We start from the raw sequence: 18,689 nt of genomic DNA, 5'->3' as shown, positions 1-18,689 counted from the left end.
GCGGCTCCCACCGACGCCTCAGCGAGCCGACAACTTTGGCGCTCCGAGCCAGAGCTACGTGGAATCGGTGCGTTCCTCTACGGCCCAATTAAATAGCGCAGTGCACAGCAGACATCGGATCGTCTGGACAAAAGCTGCGCAGGCAGCCTCAGGTGCTCCAGACAGCCCCTAACTGCAGAGCTGCGGCTGCCCCCTGCTGTGGCATCCCGCCGGGAACATTCTACTTGTTGTGGCTTCCCCTTCAGTTGGGCTCAGACGGCCACTCACAGCGGCTGCGAGACGCAGTCCCCAGGGCCGTCTGATACTATCGGCCAAGCTTGATCACAGTGCGTTGGACCACTTTCGTCAGTTTTTCGTGGGAGTAAGGAAGTCAGAAATGGCGGGCTCCATGTGGTTCCCAAGTCGTGCAGCGACTGTAATCCATAGAATTACCAACTATGCAGCAACTAGTCGGAAAATCATGTTTTATTTATTCACTTTTGCAAACCTATTTCAACTGATTAACAGCCATCATTGGAGCTACAAGTACAAGAATAAAAATAATTAATAACAGTGACCAAATGAATAAATGTACATAAAGAAACATAAACCAATTAAATGTATATGGACGAATTAAACCATCTAAAATGAACATAAAAATTTACCTTTCAACCAATATGTGCCCTGAGTAGTAAGCAGAGGTCAAACAAAGTGATACATCGAGAATTGACTATGACAACAAGAAACCATAATTGGGTGCTGCAAAGCAAACCCGCCCTCTATGCGAAAAGATACAGCTAAAATAGGAATGAGAAGAAGAAGAAAGAGGTATGACCTACAAAGTGAGGTAAAATATAATGATATAATACTAAAATATTTGCTTTTTTTTACTTTATTGTAATTTAAATACCTGAACAATCAGGTAGGCTGTCAGCGGCACACTACGCCGCTCTTCAGCCATAGTGTTGACAATAGTACAAGAATGGAGAAGGATAATGAACATAGTGACGGGCAAAAGACAGAGGTCACATAGACACAAAAAACACGGAGCCGCACACACGCAGCGATAACAACACTGAAAACACGTTGACACGGCGCACAGAACACTGATGAATCAGACGGCACAAGTGAACGTAGTAGCGGGACGGCGGACACTAAAAACACAAAACGACGTCACACACATGAGACAGAGATGGCAATGATCTCTGGCGCGCAAATGTTCACTATGTGTGTGCCAGTCTGGGGACCTGCCAAGAGAGGAGGAGGAGGAAGGGGAGTGGGAGAGCGAGAGGGGAGAGCAGAGATGCCACGGGCAGGGGAGATAGGGGGAGGGAGGAAGGGGGAGGGGAAGCCCGGGAGAAGAGGAGTGGAGGGAGGGGACGGGGAAAAGGAAAGAGAAGGGAAGAGAAGAGAAGGGAGCAGGGTGCCGAAAGGAAAGGACCGGAAGTGGGGGGGTGGGGCAGGGTCAAAGTTGATATGAGGGGTAGATGGAGGGGATGAGGACATCATCAGGGAGGGGGAGCTGGCGGAAGCCACCTTGGGAGAGGGTAAGGAGGGTGGAGAGATGGAGACTGGGTGGGACGTGGGAATACAGGCACGGCAGCAGGCGGGGGGTGGGAGAGGATCGGGGACATGAGCGGGTGAGGAGGATCAAGTTTACGGGAGGTGTACAGGATCCGTATCCTTTCAAGGAAAAGGAGGAGGTGGGGGAAGGGGATGAGATCATACAGGATCCGCGTGGGGGAGGGGAGACGGATGCGAGAGGCAAGGCGGAGAGCATGGCGTTCAAGGATTTGGAGGGATTTATAAAAGGTAGGGGGGGCGGAGATCCAGGGTGGATGGGCGTAACAAAGGATAGGGCGGATGAGGGATTTATAGGTGTGGAGGATTGTGGAGGGGTCCAGACCCCACTAAAATATTTGCATGAAATGGATATATTGACAAAGATTTTTTCAACCACATAGTTCAGTTATATACGCCAAAAGAGCGATTGTACAAATTAGTAAAAAGGAACAAACATAGATGAGAAGCACACCATCGAAAAAATTTTAAAAATATTTTTAAAAAATGTAAATTATTTATCATATTTTTATCCAAGAGCAAAAGTTAATCATATTGGCAAAACGTAAAACGGTGTTGGCATCCATCTAGAGTACAGTTAATGACATTCAGGAAGATCGGACCTTTTTCGGCAGATGGCGCCACATTCCTGAATGCACGTGAAATGTAAACTAAGTTGAGATAAGAACACTACAGACACGAACGAAACAAACGTATTAATGAAACAAGGCCAAATGCAAAAATAAAGTGCAAGCACACTTTCATACATGGGAAAATTAACACTGGCTCGATAGGATAAATTGAGAACTCGTAGGGGCTCTTACGGTGTACCCGTGTATCATGAGACATAAATCTACCCCATATGGTTTCGTAATGTTTTTAACACTGTGGCCAACTTTTAACCTGTGCATGCGCATTCAGTGTCTTCTCTGTGTTTTAAGAATCGCCAATTGTGTTTTTTAACTGTCCCCCATGAACTTCTACATGTCAGTGTATTTTTACCTCCATTTTCTCCCCTTACTCTGTTTTACGTTCCCCTTTTTTATCTCCTTATGCATGTATCATTTTATTCTTGTTTTAGTTGTCGTGTCACTAGGCTGAAGAGCGGCGGATTGTGCCGCTGACAGCCCTCCCCTGCCCATATGGGGCAGGGGAATGAAATCACAATAAAGAAAAAAAAATACCCCATATGTCTGTTGGTGCAGCCGACATGACAGCAAAAGCCCAATTAATTTATTTTTGCATTTGGCCTTGTTTCATTAATACGTTCGTTTCGTTCATGTCCGTAATTTTGTTATCTCAACTTAGTTTACATTAGATGTGCATTCAGCAATGTGGCGCCATCTGCCGAAAAAATGTCCGATCTTCCTGAATGTCATCACTGTATGCTAGATGGATGCCAACACCGTTTTACGTTTTGCCATTATGACTAACTTTTGCTCTTGGATAAAAATACGATAATTTAAAAAAAAATTAAAAATTTTTCAAATATTTTCGATGGTGTGCTTCTCACCTATGTTTGTTCCTTTTTACTAATTTGTACAATCGCTTTTTGGCGTATATAACTGTACTATGTGGTTGACAAAATCTTTGTCAATATAACCATTTCATGTAAATATTTTAGTATTATATCATTATATTTTACCTCACTTTGTATGTCATACCTCTTTCTTCTTCTTTTTCTTCTCATTTTTATTTTAGCTGTATCTTTTCGCTTAGAGGAAGGGTTTGCTTTGCAGCGCCCCCTTATAGTTTCTCGTTGTCATACTCAATTCTCGATGTATCACTTAATGTTTGACCTATGCTTAAGACAGTGTTACTACTCAGGGCACATACTGGTTGAATGGTAAATTTATATGTTCATGTTAAATGGTTTAATGCGTCTATATACATTTAATTGGTTTACGTTGCTTTATGTACATTTATTCATTTGGTCACTGTTATTAATTATTTTTATTCTTGTGTTTGTAGCACCGATGATGGCTATTAATCAGTTGAAATCAATTTGCAAAAGTGAATAAATAAAACATGAATTTGCGACTTTTTGCTGCATATTTGGTAATTTAAAGGAAGTTAGAATCCACTCTGTCTATGAGGTTATAATCTTTCTAACGTAGCGAGCACTGTACACTCTTTCCTCACTTATTGCAATAGCTGAACAGATGTTATGAATGTATGAGACGAAGGCAGCAAAGTTCTGCTGGCAAGGGTAACTCCCAATCGCACGCCCCTCAGATTTAGCGGTAAGATGGCTCCCTGGATATCGCGTCAAAAACTGAACACAGATCAAGCATGAAAACAGGAAGAAGGTGTACTGAACCGCGAAAAAAAAAGTAAAATAGAAGCAGTGAACGTTCCAAAAACAAGGAGGGCGATAAAGAGCAGGTTGCAACGGCAACGGCGTCGTGGTTAAGTGGTCATGGTGATGCACTGTCAAGCGGGCGCGCAATGTTTAAAACTCGCTCTCATCACATTATGAACCGTCCGTCCGGTCACTAAAATGTTTCTTCTCTTTTTGTTGTCTAGGTAATTGTAATATTGTACATTGGATGTAGAATATGAGTCATGTGGCAACAATACGTCACCGTTGCAAGTAAACGTCATGAATAGTGACAGCGGGCGATATACCACATAGACGTCTAACAGAAATGAAAAAAAAAAAAATGAACGGGTGTGAACCATGTTACAAAAAAGGAATTCAAGATGTAAGCAGGCTGTTTAGGTTTTTATGTTGGTAACGCCACGTGGCGCTCTGTATGAAAATCACTGACTGTGCTGTGTGCAGTCTGTGGCTGATTTGTGTTGTTGCAATAGTCGCTATTGTAGTGTTGGGCAGTTGGATGTGAACAGCGCGTAGCGTTGCGCAGTTGGGGAGGTGAGCCGCCTGCAGTGGTGGATGTGGGGAAAGAGATGGCAGAATTTAGAGAGCGGACGATCTAGACGTGTGTCCGTCAGAAAAAGAAAATTTGTAAGACTGGATGTCATGAACTGATATATATATGTACATATTATGACTTTTGAACACATTGTTTGTTCTCTACTAAAATCTTTCATTTGGTAACTATGCCTATCATTATTTAGTGACTTCAGTAATTAGAATCTTTTATTTAGCTAGCAGTATTGGCGCTCGCTGTATTGCAGTAGTTCGAATAACGAACATTTTTGTGAGGTAAGTGATTCATAAAAGGTATAGGTTATTGTTAGTCAGGGCCATTCTTTTGTAGGGATTATTGGAAGTCAGATTGCGTTGCGCTAAAAATATTGCGTGTCAGTTTAGTGTTGATCAGAATAAGCAGAGAAATGTCTGAGTACGTTCAGTTTTCCTCAGCTGTTCGAAAATCAAATAAGGTAACAGGTTTTCCAGCACTGTCATTTATAAATCTTTCTAAGGGGACGATGCAAAGAGTCACGACTTCCAGAGCGGAACGCAGCTTCGAAAATGTTAAAACATATGTTTTGACAGCATAGAGAAACTGACAGATTGTGAAACTGTAGCGTTGATTTGTTGCAGCTTATTAACGAACACCTACATCGCGCACTCACACACCAGGCGTACAAATTAGGTGCGTCGATAAGAGATTTCTATCATATGACACACGTAATGTCACTAATGCCGCGTACGAAACACCAGACGTTCTCCGGTGGAAGATTCTGTTGACTTGTCGCCTTGTTATCAAACGTTTACGGTTCCCATTCGAAAGCCACTTTCTTTCCGCTGCTAGTAGTTATGTAGAATCAGCTGTCATTATAGACCCTACCTTACACCTAGCTGTTGCAAACGGACATTACACTATGTGATAAACCTTTTGCATTTCCTTTATGTTTTCGTCTTCTTTAAAGGCAAAGAGAGAAGATGAAGCGGTAGCCCATCATAGAGCCTATGCCTACCGTCATGTATTTTTTGACTTTCAGTTGTTAAAAAACAGAGGATTTTTTCTGGTACCAGTAGGAGGAAGGAAGGATTCGCGCTCAGGTAGTGAACGAGTGAGAAGCACACCATTTTTAGCGAGTAATTGTTGACCGCCATTTTGGGGTCGCTATGAATAAGTGAGGAGTATGTATTTCATATGTGCACCGTTTAGAAAAATACAGTATGGTTTTATTAACAGAAAGGTCGTGTGAGTTGTTATTTCAAATAGTACAATAATTACAAGAACTGAAGCCCACCTGTGTACTTTGGAAAATTACGAAGATCCGATAAGCTTAATGGGAACACGGTCAAGACTTCAAAGGTGAACCAAACGTAGCATTATAAAGAATGGTAAGCACAAATCTACAGCGGAGAAAGAAACTACTTCGCCCTGCAAAATAATATGAACTAATACGAACTTATTTCCAGGCATAGCTCAGCTTATTAGGCTTGTCATTCATGCCGAAAAATTAATCTCATTAATTCAATACATTTTAAAAAGCCACGCATTTTATTATCATCTATTACATTATTTTATTATATTATAACTACGACACAGACACAAATTTGCACAAAGCGAACTGCGGCCGGCCGGTGTGGCTGAGCGGTTCTAGGCGCTACAGTCTGGAACCGCGCGACCACTACGGTCGCAGGTTCGAATCCTGCCTCGGGCATGGATGTGTGTGATGTCCTTAGGTTAGTTGGGTTTAAGTAGTTCTAAGTTCTAGGGGACTGATAACCTCAGAAGTTAAGTCCCATAGTGCTCAGAGCCATTTGAACCATTTGAAAGCGAACTGCGAGGGAAAAATATTAGCACGAGGTAGGTTTGAACCTCGCCCACTTTGCAGTCCAACGTCGTAAACACTTAACCACGACGCCATGTTGTACATCTTGTCTTTGGACCGTTAACTGTTTCTATTTTTACTACCTTTTCACTGAGCAATACACCTTCTTGCTGTTTTCCTGCTTGATATGTGCTCCATCTGACGGGCTGTCCGCTGAGCCCTCTTATCATTAAATCTGAGAAGCGTGCGGTGGGAGTTTCCCTTGTAAGGGGCCCTCAACCACTCAATATTTACTGCTCAATATTATTGTTCCGATGAACCGAGCGAAAATATGAGTCCAAGAACGGCACAATATTCTTGCGAAATATACACACATCAAAACAAGTTTTGCATCACCCCGGTTCCCTGAAGATAGACATTGAACGTGGATATTGTATCACACGCACAGTTCCTTTGACTGTTTATACATGTCACTAAACCCGCCCCAAGATGTAAACAACCATGCATGAGCAGCGCCTATTAGACGGAGGGGGTCCGACAGCCCATCAGTTCCAGTCATTCCACCAGCAGGAGGTACACGGCTCGTGTTGCCTGTAGTTCAACCATGCCTAGACGGTCAATACCGCGATTCAACCGCGTCCGCATTCATACTTTGTGCCAGGAAGGGCTCTCAACAAGAGAAGTTTCCAGGCGTCTCGGAGTGAACCAAAGCGATGTTGTTCGGACATGGAGGAGACACAGAGAGACAGGAACTGTCGATGACATGCCTCGTTCACGCCGCCCAATGGCTGCTACTGCACTGGATGACCGCTACCTACGGATTATGGCTCGGAGAAACCCTGACTGCAACGTTTTTCCTGCAGCCACAGGCCGTCGTGTTACGACTCAAACTGTGCGCAATAGGCTGCATTATACGCAACTTCACTCCCCACGTCCATGGCGGGGTTCATCTTAGCAACAGCGACACCATGCAGCGCCGTACAGATGTGCCCAATAAAATGCCGAATGGACCACTCAAGATTGGCATCGCGTTCTCTTCACCTTCACCAGAGACGTGTTTGGAGGCAACCCGGTCAGGTTGAACGCCTTAGACACCCTGTCCAGCGAATGCAGCAATGTGGAGGTTCCCTGCTGTTTTGTGTCGTGGGGTGGCATTATGTGGGGCCGAAGTACGCCGCTGGTGGTCATGGAAAGCGCCGTAACGGCTGTACGATACGTGAATCCAATCCTCCGACCGATACTGCAACCATATCGGCAGCATACTGGCGAGGCATTTGTCTTCATCGTGCACAACTTGTGAATTATTTCCTTCAGGATAACGACATCGCTCGACTAGAGGGGCCAGCATGTTCTCCAGACATGAACCTGTCGAACATGCCTGGGATAGATTGAAAAGGGCTGTTTATGGACGACGTGACCCACCAACCACTCTGAGGGATCTACGCCGAATCGCCTCCAGTACATTGCGCAAACCGTTAACACCGCTCTCAGACGATCAATATCATTGCGTAATACTGATTATTGTGCAATAAACACTGACCGTGTGAGGGCCCGTTACATACTCGAGATCATTCGTCGTGACTATGAAATCATTCGTGGTGGCAACGAAAAGCAAGATTTCAAACACTTTGCACAACTTCAAATAAATTCAGCAAAACAGACATATCAACCTTCACTGAGTGTCATTCACCATATGTGTGTAAGATAAATAGAACTGTTACAATAATATACCCTGAAGACCTAAAGCACTGAAAACTGGAAACACACATACACGCAAAACACATCTGCAGAGCACATACAACAAAATCACCGCCTTCTTGGAGGTGATTTCACCAGCAAGCAGCAATACTAATTCGTAGAGACGTAATGCTCACTTACCACAATCCAAAAAAGACCCAGACAGTAGCTTCCAGCGTCAGATTTGACATACGTCACTTTTCATAGTTTCAAACATAATTTTTTGAGGTTATCATCTAGGCCTAGGATTCCTGATACAGATCTTAGCTCTGTCGCAGACGATAGGTTGCATGAAATACAGACACGGGTTGAAATGGCTAGACAGCCAAAACTGTGGGGATCCCAAAAAAGTGGCAATTTCAGAACAAAGATTCTGAGACATATCCCTGTTGTTATAGCTCTCATTCTCGGGATGCCACAAACTACTCCTTTCTTGTTCTGAACTTATTTAACTCATAATCCGCGACGCGTGTATGGAAACGTGGCCGATTTGACCGAAGGAAAAAAAAACTTATTTGAATTGCGCCGACCGTCGTCCGAAGCCTGTACGATCGGGCAGCGAAATGGGGTGCACCGAGACCGCAGACGCAATGGGATACTGATTTCAAAAGATCGGCCGTCTTCTTCGGTCGATCCCGGTCGTCGGCGGAATCCCACGATGACGGCGTCATTCTGATCCTAGACATATCTCCCGGTAACTACGTTCTGCACAGCAACGTTAGACATTCATTGCAATGCGGTTTTTTTCTGTGTCAGTTTAGGAATCGTCTTCCAGTGCACAGATATGAAGCTTTTTTCTCTTTCCTTATGCGTAATGTATATATCAACGACGACAATTACACCCTCTCTTCTAGAAAAAAAATTACTTAAGAACGCTTTTGATACAGTAGAAGAACAACAATTCGTGTAAGTTGTCATCAGAAAGTTTCAATTTTGAACATGTCCATAACTTGGAATATATTTATTCTAACATTCAAAAAAAGTTTCCACGCTCTTACGAAGTTATTAGCCTTATTATCTACAGAAGCGTCGGCATTAATTGCGTAGTTATTTGAAATTTACCACGCAGTTAGTTACATAGTTGACTTAAGAGTCAACGAAGTCCTAATATAGACTTGGCAAGTGCCCTATAATCTCTTACGAGGGAAGCTGAAGGAGAAACCGCAGATACCTTTCAACACTGTAGATACACTATGCGATGAAAAGTATCCGGACACCCCCCCCCCCCAAAACATACGTTTTTACATGTTAGGTGCATTGTGCTGCCACCTACTGCCAGGTACTCCGTATCAGCGGCCTCAGTAGACATCGAGAGAGAGCCGAATGGAGCGCTCAGCGGAACTCACGGACTTCGAACGTGGTCAGGTGATTGGGTGTCACTTTTGCCATTCGTCTGTACGCGAGATTTCCACACTCCTAAACATCCCTAGGTCCACTGATTCCGATATGATAGTGAAGTGGAAACGTGAAGGGACACGTACAGCACTAAAGCGTACAAGGCCGACCTCGTCTCTTGACTGACAAGACCGCCGACACCTAAAGAGGGTCGTAATGTGTAATAGGCGGACATCTATCCAGACCACCACACAGAAATTCATAACTGCAGTAGGATCCACTGCAAATAGTATGACAGTTAGGCGGGGGGTGAGAAAACTTTGATTTCCCGGTCGAGCGGCTGCTCATAGTCCACACATGACGCCGGTAAATGCAAAACGACAACCCGCTTGTTGTAAGGAGCGTAAACATTGGACGATTGAGTAGTGGAAAAAACAGTACACAATGTGGCGATACGATGGCAGGCTGTGGGTATGACGAATGCTCTGTGAACGTCATCTGCCAGCGTGTGTAGTGCCAACAGTAAAATTCGGAGGCGGTGGTGTTGTGGCCCTGTTTTTCTTGGATGGCGCTTGCACCCCTTGTTGTTTTTCGTGGCACTATCACAGCACAGGCTACATTGATGTTTTAACACATTCTGGCTTCACACTGTTGAAGAACAATTCGGGGATGGCGACTGCATCTTTCAACACGATCGAGCACCTGTTCATAATGCACGGCCTGTTGTTGGGTAGTTACACGACAATAACATCCCTGTAATGGACTGACCTGCACAGAGCCCTGATCTGAATCCTACAGAACACGTCTGGGATGTTTTGGAAGGCAGTCTTTGTGCCAGGCCTCACCGAACGACATCGATACCTCTCCTCAGAGCAGCACTCCGTGAAGACTGGGCTGCCACTCTCCAAGAAACCTTCCAGCACCTGATTGAACGTATGCCTGTGAGAGTGGAGGCCAACAGCATATTGAATTCCAGCATTACCGATGGAGGGCGCCACGAACTTCATTTTCAGCCAGGTGTCCGGTTACTTTTGATCACATAGTGTGCTTTGCAACACTGGAGGCGAATCACATGATGCTGCTCTACGGATCATTATTAATGGCAACCAACATGCAGATCATCTGGTGAAAATGTAGTAGTATCTAATTCCCGCCGACATGCCCCCACTATTTCATAGCACTGTGCCATGTCTAGCAGTACGTTTGTATTGCCTGTGGCCAGTCATGCTGGCACCTGGCCGTGATTGCACCGACAGATGGCGGACAGCACATGAACGTAATTTCCGCGAGCAAGTGGGAGTCAACTGACGTACAGCGAAGAACGAGAGCCTCCTCCAAGTTTGTATGCCGAGGAGCAATCTGCGGAACGTCACTAAGAGTCAGCAAGCGGCGTGGCTACTACGTGCTCACAAACAAAGTTGTGGAGCAGTCGGTTACTTTCTCGAGGCCGAGAAGACTGCGATTCCAGTGGTGGCGGGGAGAGGAACTTCTGAATTTCAGGAGTCGGTAGCTACATATTGGTCGCTGAAAAAATGGTTCAAATGGCTCTGAGCACTATGGGACTCAACTGCTGAGGTCATTAGTCCCCTAGAACTTAGAACTAGTTAAACCTAACTAACCTAAGGACATCACAAACATCCATGCCCGAGGCAGGATTCGAACCTGCGACCGTAGCGGTCTCGCGGTTCCAGACTGCAGCGCCTTTAACCGCATGGCCACTTCGGCCGGCAGGTCGCTGAATGATCCAATGTAGAGTACCGTGCAGAGTACAAGCAGAGCATTGAGTTTACTGATTAACAAGTAATATTATGCACGGAAAGTCCGTGGTCATATTGCAACGGTTATGGTTGTTGTGTGATGGCACGCTGGACGTGAGAATGTGTTCTCAAAGCAAGAGCCATTTTGATTCTCTTTAGTACGCGCCATGAGCGTGATTGGATTGTATGTTTTATTGTACAGAAGGTGAGCATGTTTTGTAGAACTAAGATTTTCATAAAGAACGAAATGTAAAATAAGAGACAAAAGACGCCTAAATCACAAAAAGACCCAGCACCATGATGAGGAACGAAGGAGGAACACCTAGAACAAGAGATATGGCACAAGACCTGAAATGGAAACGAATGTAAACGAAGAGTAATGCAGTGAAGTTATCCATAGAGGCGACCAACTAAGCAAAATGAGGCACTGACTCGTGCTGATTCACGAGACGCAAATCTACAAGCAGCACATCCGATGGCATGGCTCTACGTAGGAGGGCTGATACCCGAGACAACACCGGATTCAATAGAGCCATTTCCCAATAAGAAGGGGATCAGAGAAGTCGTAATACGAGTTTTGTCCATAAAGTAAGTTCCGATCGGTGGCGAAATGGAAGCCACTGGGAAACTCCGGTAAAGCTTTGCACAGATGTGTTGGGGCAGTGTCTCTAGTCTGCCCATCGACTGTGTCGCGTCGCTCTTTTCAGTTTTGAGTGAACAGTGAGCACGTAAAGATGCGTAGAGAATAGCGTCTCCCGCCAAGTATGAGGGCCTGGTTAGAGATTTCGCCTGTGTCATGCAGCCCACATAACACAACTGTCGAGCATTTCCTTCTTCATGCCAATTCTCGGCCGCACACTGCAGGGGCAATGAAGACGCTCCTGCAGCGTTTCCGATGAGAAGTGTTTGGTCACCCACAATACAGTCCGTAATTGGGTCCCCCAGACTCTCATCTCTGCTCACAAGAACCGCTGGCTGTGAAGACAAAAAATTTCCACCCACAACGAGCTGCAGACCAGTGCAGATAACTGGCCAAAAACACAGCCGATTGTTTTCTATGACGAGGATATTGGAAAGTTGGTACAACGCTACGACAAAACTCTAAGCTGGAGCATGTAGAGAATTAGGTGGAAGGTGTACCTAACTGTTGCAAATAAAACGTTTCTGGTTTTCACTGTGGTTTCCATTTCGCGACGGATCGGAACTTACTTTCTGGACAACCCTCGAATATGATGAACTGGCAGGCAACAATAATACGAAGTCCCTTAAAGCAGGCATCCCCTTTCACAAACTAGAATTGGCGAAGAAAGGTGAATTCTGGCCAGCAGGAATTACTATCTTATGCTTTCGCTTCCTTCATTTTCTTTCCCAGAAAACTTTGCTAAACAGTGTTTCTGACAGAAACAGTACGTTGTGCTTTCCGTACTTGCTGAGGAGAGTGCAGAATTGTTCCCTTTCGAGATGCTACATGAGATTCTCGAGCAATTGGCTGTTCACCTCGAGATTCCCGAGTAAGTGAAATTTCCGTGACCAACGATCTATCCTGGTGGATAACTAGGTAAACAAACGACACAGACATCGATGCAGAAACTCACGGTGGTCGTAGCTCCAGTCTCGGGGTCGACGTAGTCAGCCGTCTGCTTCGGCATGTCGACCCACTGGTGGGCGAACGCAATTGGACCAGTCACCTCTCTGGCATCCGAAGAACGCCACAGCTCCTGTAAACACCAAACACAAATGATGATGGTTTACACTCAGCAGTGCCTAAAATCTAAAAATTATGGTTGCAGGACCAACAAATCTTGAGCAGTTTTGTCTGAAAATCAGTAGTTACGCTTTACAATGAGAACAGTATAGACCTGATCTGCCGCTGTAATTTAACTTACGAACTGCATTCAAATATAAAGAGAATTTTTTTAAGCATTTTCATTTATTCATCTACGTCAGTGTCATCCCCTTCAAAATAGGCCCCACAAGACATTGTTGAAATTCGATCTTTGGGATAGCTTTCTCTCGCCGTATTCAATACCATGTACTTTTGTAAAAACGGGGACCCATTAACGTAAAACTACACATATGGCCACGTCTGAAGAATATGAAGGGTGAGGCATCATTATAGTATTCTTTTTGGCCAACAATTCACGAATAATCTCCGCGGTGTGAATTGATGCATTATCTTGGTGCAAAAGCAATGAACTATTTCGATTTCTGCAAGAAGATTTCAGTCTACTGTTGCTGCTCCAGGGATGTACAAAAATTTGTAATCATTCATAAACCATGGGCAATATTTAATATTTATGAAGCTCTACCGAATTTTATTCTGGTCGAATTTCCAAATTTAGAACAAATTCTCTGGTCCATTTTTCTATAAAATAAATAATCGACGATACCACCAAGTACATGAAACTTATTAACAGCTGACAACAGCCTAAATGTCGGATAAACTCTGCATAGATACCTTCAAGACAGGTTTACAAACTCAACAACGAAGAAATCCCACGAAATATATTAATAGAATACCCGAAATAACAAAAAATCACGTCTCTTGTATTATAAGTAACATTTGGAATTATGAGTGTCTATTACTTCTAATGTACTTCGTCTGCCTCCAAGGGATCAGTTATTTGTGCACGGCTACATAAGTAGTGTTGTGGTACCAGCAGGTTACTTACGCTCATTTCGAGTTGTACAATACGAGTCTTTCTGGGATTAAGAAGAACTGTTTGCTATGTATAAGTTTTATACATGTGCAGCTATCATTTGGGCTGTATCTGCCAGTTTGAGTACGTGTTTAGTAGGTGTGTGAAACATCATATTTAACAACAAAAACCCTTGTAGAATCATTTATAAAAGTTACGAACAGAAGCAGAACGAGTATCAAACACTGTGTGACCTTCCCTTGCCCCACCATTGCCCCATCCTCGCCCTCCCCACTACCATTCTTGTATTCCCCCATTCTGATATGATTTCATTCGTGACACTGTCTTACAAAAATGTCGCTAATAACAGTGAATGGCACCCAAACTACAAGAGGATTTATTTGGAATTCCACTGTTATTTATTTATGGCTGATACACATGTAGCATCACGCTATTAAGTCATTCTTTTCTTCATTTCACTACCAAAGAGTGGGATCCTAATTATACACTGACACAGTGGACCTAATATGTGTTCAGACATGTCAGTAGCATCACCATCACTGGAAGACCATTTATGTGTGTTAAAAACAAGAATGGACCCAGCACTGAACAAAATAGGGGGGGGGGAGGGCATATGTTATATTCCCCATTTTGGCATTAGTTTCATTCCTGCAACAAATTACAGATATTTCAACCAATTTTTTGATTGACTGATACTGATCTGCATGACAATGTCAATTTTATTACACACATTTCTACTTCACTTGATTACGACATCACTGGATCCCAAGTATATGGTAATTCACTATATCTCTTAATATGAGTCCAGCCAGTTCAGTACTATCCCCATTAAAATCACTGAAAAATCATTTATATACGTTAAGAACAGAGTGGACCAAGGATGGAACCTTGTGGGACCCATATGTTATATTCTCCTAGAGTAAGGATGTTTTTATAATGGAGACACAGTAATGTCGAAAGTATCGCAAATGACGATATCTGACACTTAAGTGAAAACAGCTTTTAGCGCCTTCGTTCATTAATTATTACTTGTATTGACATCAGTGTCACTTTCATTTAATCCCATTCTATTTCAGTTGGTAACCAAGTAAGGGGGGGGGGCTCAATTTTACAGCGATACAGTGGATCAAACACGTATTCAGTTAGTCCAGTACCACCCCAACTCAAGTCAGAAAGATCATTTATTTAGACAAAGAATAGAAGTGGACCCAACACTGTACCTTGTGGGACCCACATGTTGCATTCCCCACTCTTAACTTAGTTTAATACCTGTGACACAGTCTGTCAAAAGTAGTGTTAGGAACAGTACAGAGCAAACAGATTAAGGAAACTTCACCTGCAATCTCATATGTTGATTAATTACTACAAACATGCAAATGTATGTCACTTTCATTTCACCTCTTTGTGCCCCATTTGACTATCGAGTCGTGGAATCCCAAGAGGATGGTGACACGGGGGATCTGTAACGTTAACTCAACCATGTACACAGTGGTACTCAGAGGACTGAGGACACTCACAGAAGCCTTGCCGGCGAGTCGCTTGGCGACGATGCGGGTGCTGTCGAACATGTCGGTGCCGGGCCCGGGCGAGTAGCAGTGCTCCTGGCGGCCGTCGGGCGCCCTGGCGCAGGTGCTGGACAGCGGGTCGCAGCTGCGGCCCGTCTCCTTGCAGCGAGGGCCCGCCGTGTTGGGCGACACGTCCCCCAGGTTGCTCGACGAGAAAGCCGAGATGAACGGGCCCTGCAAAGTAGCGCCTCTTCATGGTCTCCAGTGTTACAACTAAAGCATAGCACTCCGCAAAATATAAATGTTAGTAAAGGAAAGCTGTTCTCAACCCTTAGATTACCATCAACACAACGATGTTTTACCAAGTATGGCCCCACTGTAGGTGAATTATTACCCACAAATTACTCCAAACATTGACCTGATTTACCCAAAATACAGGGTGATTCAAAAAGAATACCACAACTTTAGGAATTTAAAACTCTGCAACGACAAAAGGCAGAGCTAAGCACTATCTGTCGGCGAATTAAGGGAGCTATAAAGTTTCATTTAGTTGTACATTTGTTCGCTTGAGGCGCTGTTCACTAGGCGTCAGCGTCAGTTGATGCTAAGATGGCGACCGCTCAACAGAAAGCTTTTTGTGTTATTGAGTACGGCAGAAGTGAATCGACGACAGTTGTTCAGCGTGCATTTCGAACGACGTATGGTGTTAAACCTCCTGATAGGTGGTGTATTAAACGTTGGTATAAACAGTCAACTACCCGAGGCGATGGATCGGCCGCCAGGCAGCCCGTGACAGAGCACTTCATCACTGGCCTCCAAGAAGCCCTGATCTTATCCCCTGCGATTTTTTCTTATGGAGTGTATGTTAACGATATGGTGTTTCGGCCACCTCTCCCAGCCACCATTGATGATTTGAAACGAGAAATAACAGCAGCTATCCAAACTGTTACGCCTGATATGCTACAGAGAGTGTGGAACGAGTTGGAGTATCGGGTTGATATTGCTCGAGTGTCTGGAGGGGGCCATATTGAACATCTCTGAACTTGTTTTTGAGTGAAAAAAAACCTTTTTAAATACTCTTTGTAATGCTGTATAACAGAAGGTTATATTATGTTTCTTTCATTAAATACACATTTTTAAAGTTGTGGTATTCTTTTTGAATCACCCTGTATTATAGCTTGTTCAACTAAGAACCACGAATATAAAGAATAAAGTGTTTCGCCTTTTTGTGTCCCAGAATTGAAACCAACGAAAGACAAATAACAACCTATATCTGCTAGAAAACGACGAAAATTTTCTAGTACATTATCATTTAGGCCCATAAAATGATGGTTTGCAGAGAGCACCATTCCTAAAAATTCTAAGAAATGTTAGGCGACAAATGTTCAGTTTACACTAGCTGGTCAAACGTATCTGGCCATCTATTGATCATTAACTGAATGGGTCCACATTTTGCCTATATGATGGCTTGAACTCTGTTGGGGACACTTTCTGCGAAGTATCTGAATGTCTGTGGAATAGCGGCAGCTCATGCTTCCTTAAGACCCAAAACCAGAGAGGGTAGTAATGTTGGACGCTGGGGTCTACAGCGAAGTCGGCATTCTAATTCATTCCAAAGGTGTTCCATTGGGTTTAGGTCAGGACTCTATGGAGGCTAATTCATTTCAGAAAAGTTACCGTCCACAAATCGTGCTATATGACAGGTAACATTTCCAATACTTATACAAACAATCGTCGCGTCCAAATAGTCTACTGTATGCAATACACAATTCCGCAATGTGTGTTCATATCCTTCCCCATTTACTGTTTTCTTAAGCGCAATAATGGGACTATACCATAATGAAGAGAAACACGCCCATACCGTAACACTACCTGCTCCATACTTTACAGTTGTCACGGCCCATGACGCTGACAAAGTTCTCCAATCATCCGCCAAAGCCAAATCCTTTCAACGGAATGCTGTAGGGTATAGTATAATAGCTGGCAAACACTTTGGCTCGCGTCTTTTGATTTACTCTAATTATGGAAATGGAGGTGAGCTGTATTGGGTCAATGGGAGTAATGTTACCACAGCTATTTTAAGAGCTATTTCAGTTCTTCTTCTTAAACTACCATGGTAATGAGTATATCAGTTTCCTTCATGGACGAGCTTTGAAAGGGAGGAGTGCTGTGAATATGAGACAGGCAACTTGTAGCGAGGCCCGGCGAAACGAACAATGGGGAGAAATAGAGCAGGTATAGTGTCCTCGACATGTCGGGAGGTGAAAGTTACTTCGCTGACGTTGAACAGTTGGAGAGGCCATTATCCAGTTTTTAGTACGGCCTGTGAGGTCGCTGGGTTGAAAAGCTTTTGTTCTACAAGACTGCACTCTGTCAGCGGACGGTAGAAGCTAGAAGCTTGTTAAAGGAAATACTTGAGCAAATAACCATCTCCTGGCCTCCTAAAACGCGACAAAACAGCGCTGAACTACTCAACGTTCAGAAGCTGAAGCAAAGTCGGCGACTAGCCTCGTGAACAGTTTTCTAGCATTTACACAGGAGCTATAATGCGAGGCTAGCTGCTGGCTGCATGACCACCAATTGGTGAGTTAGCAGTGACGTCAGGAGGTCGCAACACTTTCCGCTCGTTTTTTAGAAAAGAGGGAAAGAAATTCAACTAATTGGCTTGTTGACTTTTCGCCGCTTCTTGGCGCAATATTTCTTCAAAGAAACAGTTTGGCAGGCTGTACTGACTATTGGCTGATGGACGCGTTTTTTTTTTTGGGGGGGGGGGGATGAAAGGAGGAATCTGCTTTTCAGAGACTTATAAAATAAGCGTATTAGGTGCAGACAAGTCGCGGACAGTGGTAAGGGTTGTGGCTGCGCTCTTGAGTGGCAGAGTCGTCTGTAGCACTGAACTTCAGCCAAGGGAGTCATGGTGTCTCCACTCTACCCACATTACACTGACGGCTGCGGTAAGTGTTGCTTCTCTCCTCCCCAACAGGCCATGAACGCCCAAAGATACCGACCGACCGCTGTGTCATTCTCAACCAACGGGCGTCACTGGATGCAGACATGGAAGGGCATGTGGTCAGCACACCGCTCTCGCCGCCGTATGTCAGTTTACGAGACAGAAGCCGCCACTTCTCAGTCGAGCAGATCCTCAGTTTGCCTCACAAGGGCTGAGTGCAACCCGCCTGCATACAGCGCTCGGTAGACCAGATGGTCACCCATCACCGAATGGTCGACCATCCTAGTGCTAGCCCAGCCCGGCAGCGCTTAAATTCGGTGATCTGACGAGAACCGGTGTTACCACTGCGGCAAGCCCCTTGGCAAGTGTTGCTTACAGATCTGATATATTAGGAGAGGCGAGAGTATTGTAGTTAAGATTCTAGATACGTTCCACTGTTTCATATTACACAGGGCTTCCACAGATCTTTGGGAATCTGTTCTTATTGTAAACAAAGACGCACTTTGATCGT

General features: G+C 44.2%; 1 protein-coding gene across 3 annotated transcripts in view; it reads right to left on the bottom strand.

Moving 5' to 3' along the window:
* Positions 1–18,689, bottom strand: part of LOC126161443 (neutral ceramidase-like) — a 516,902-nt gene that overhangs the window by 104,875 nt on the left and 393,338 nt on the right. For all 3 annotated transcript variants that reach the window (XM_049917257.1, XM_049917259.1, XM_049917258.1), the window contains 2 exons: positions 15,241–15,462; positions 12,659–12,781 (listed from right to left, as the gene is read on the bottom strand). In XM_049917257.1, the coding sequence (XP_049773214.1) occupies positions 12,659–12,781; positions 15,241–15,462 (345 nt within the window). The remainder of the gene's footprint in view (positions 1–12,658; positions 12,782–15,240; positions 15,463–18,689) is intronic.

This window comes from Schistocerca cancellata, chromosome 2, assembly GCF_023864275.1.
Source record: "Schistocerca cancellata isolate TAMUIC-IGC-003103 chromosome 2, iqSchCanc2.1, whole genome shotgun sequence".
NCBI lineage: Eukaryota > Metazoa > Arthropoda > Insecta > Orthoptera > Acrididae > Schistocerca > Schistocerca cancellata.
The sequence above is the reverse complement of the archived record's forward strand: the minus strand, read 5'-3'. Positions and strand labels throughout refer to the sequence as shown.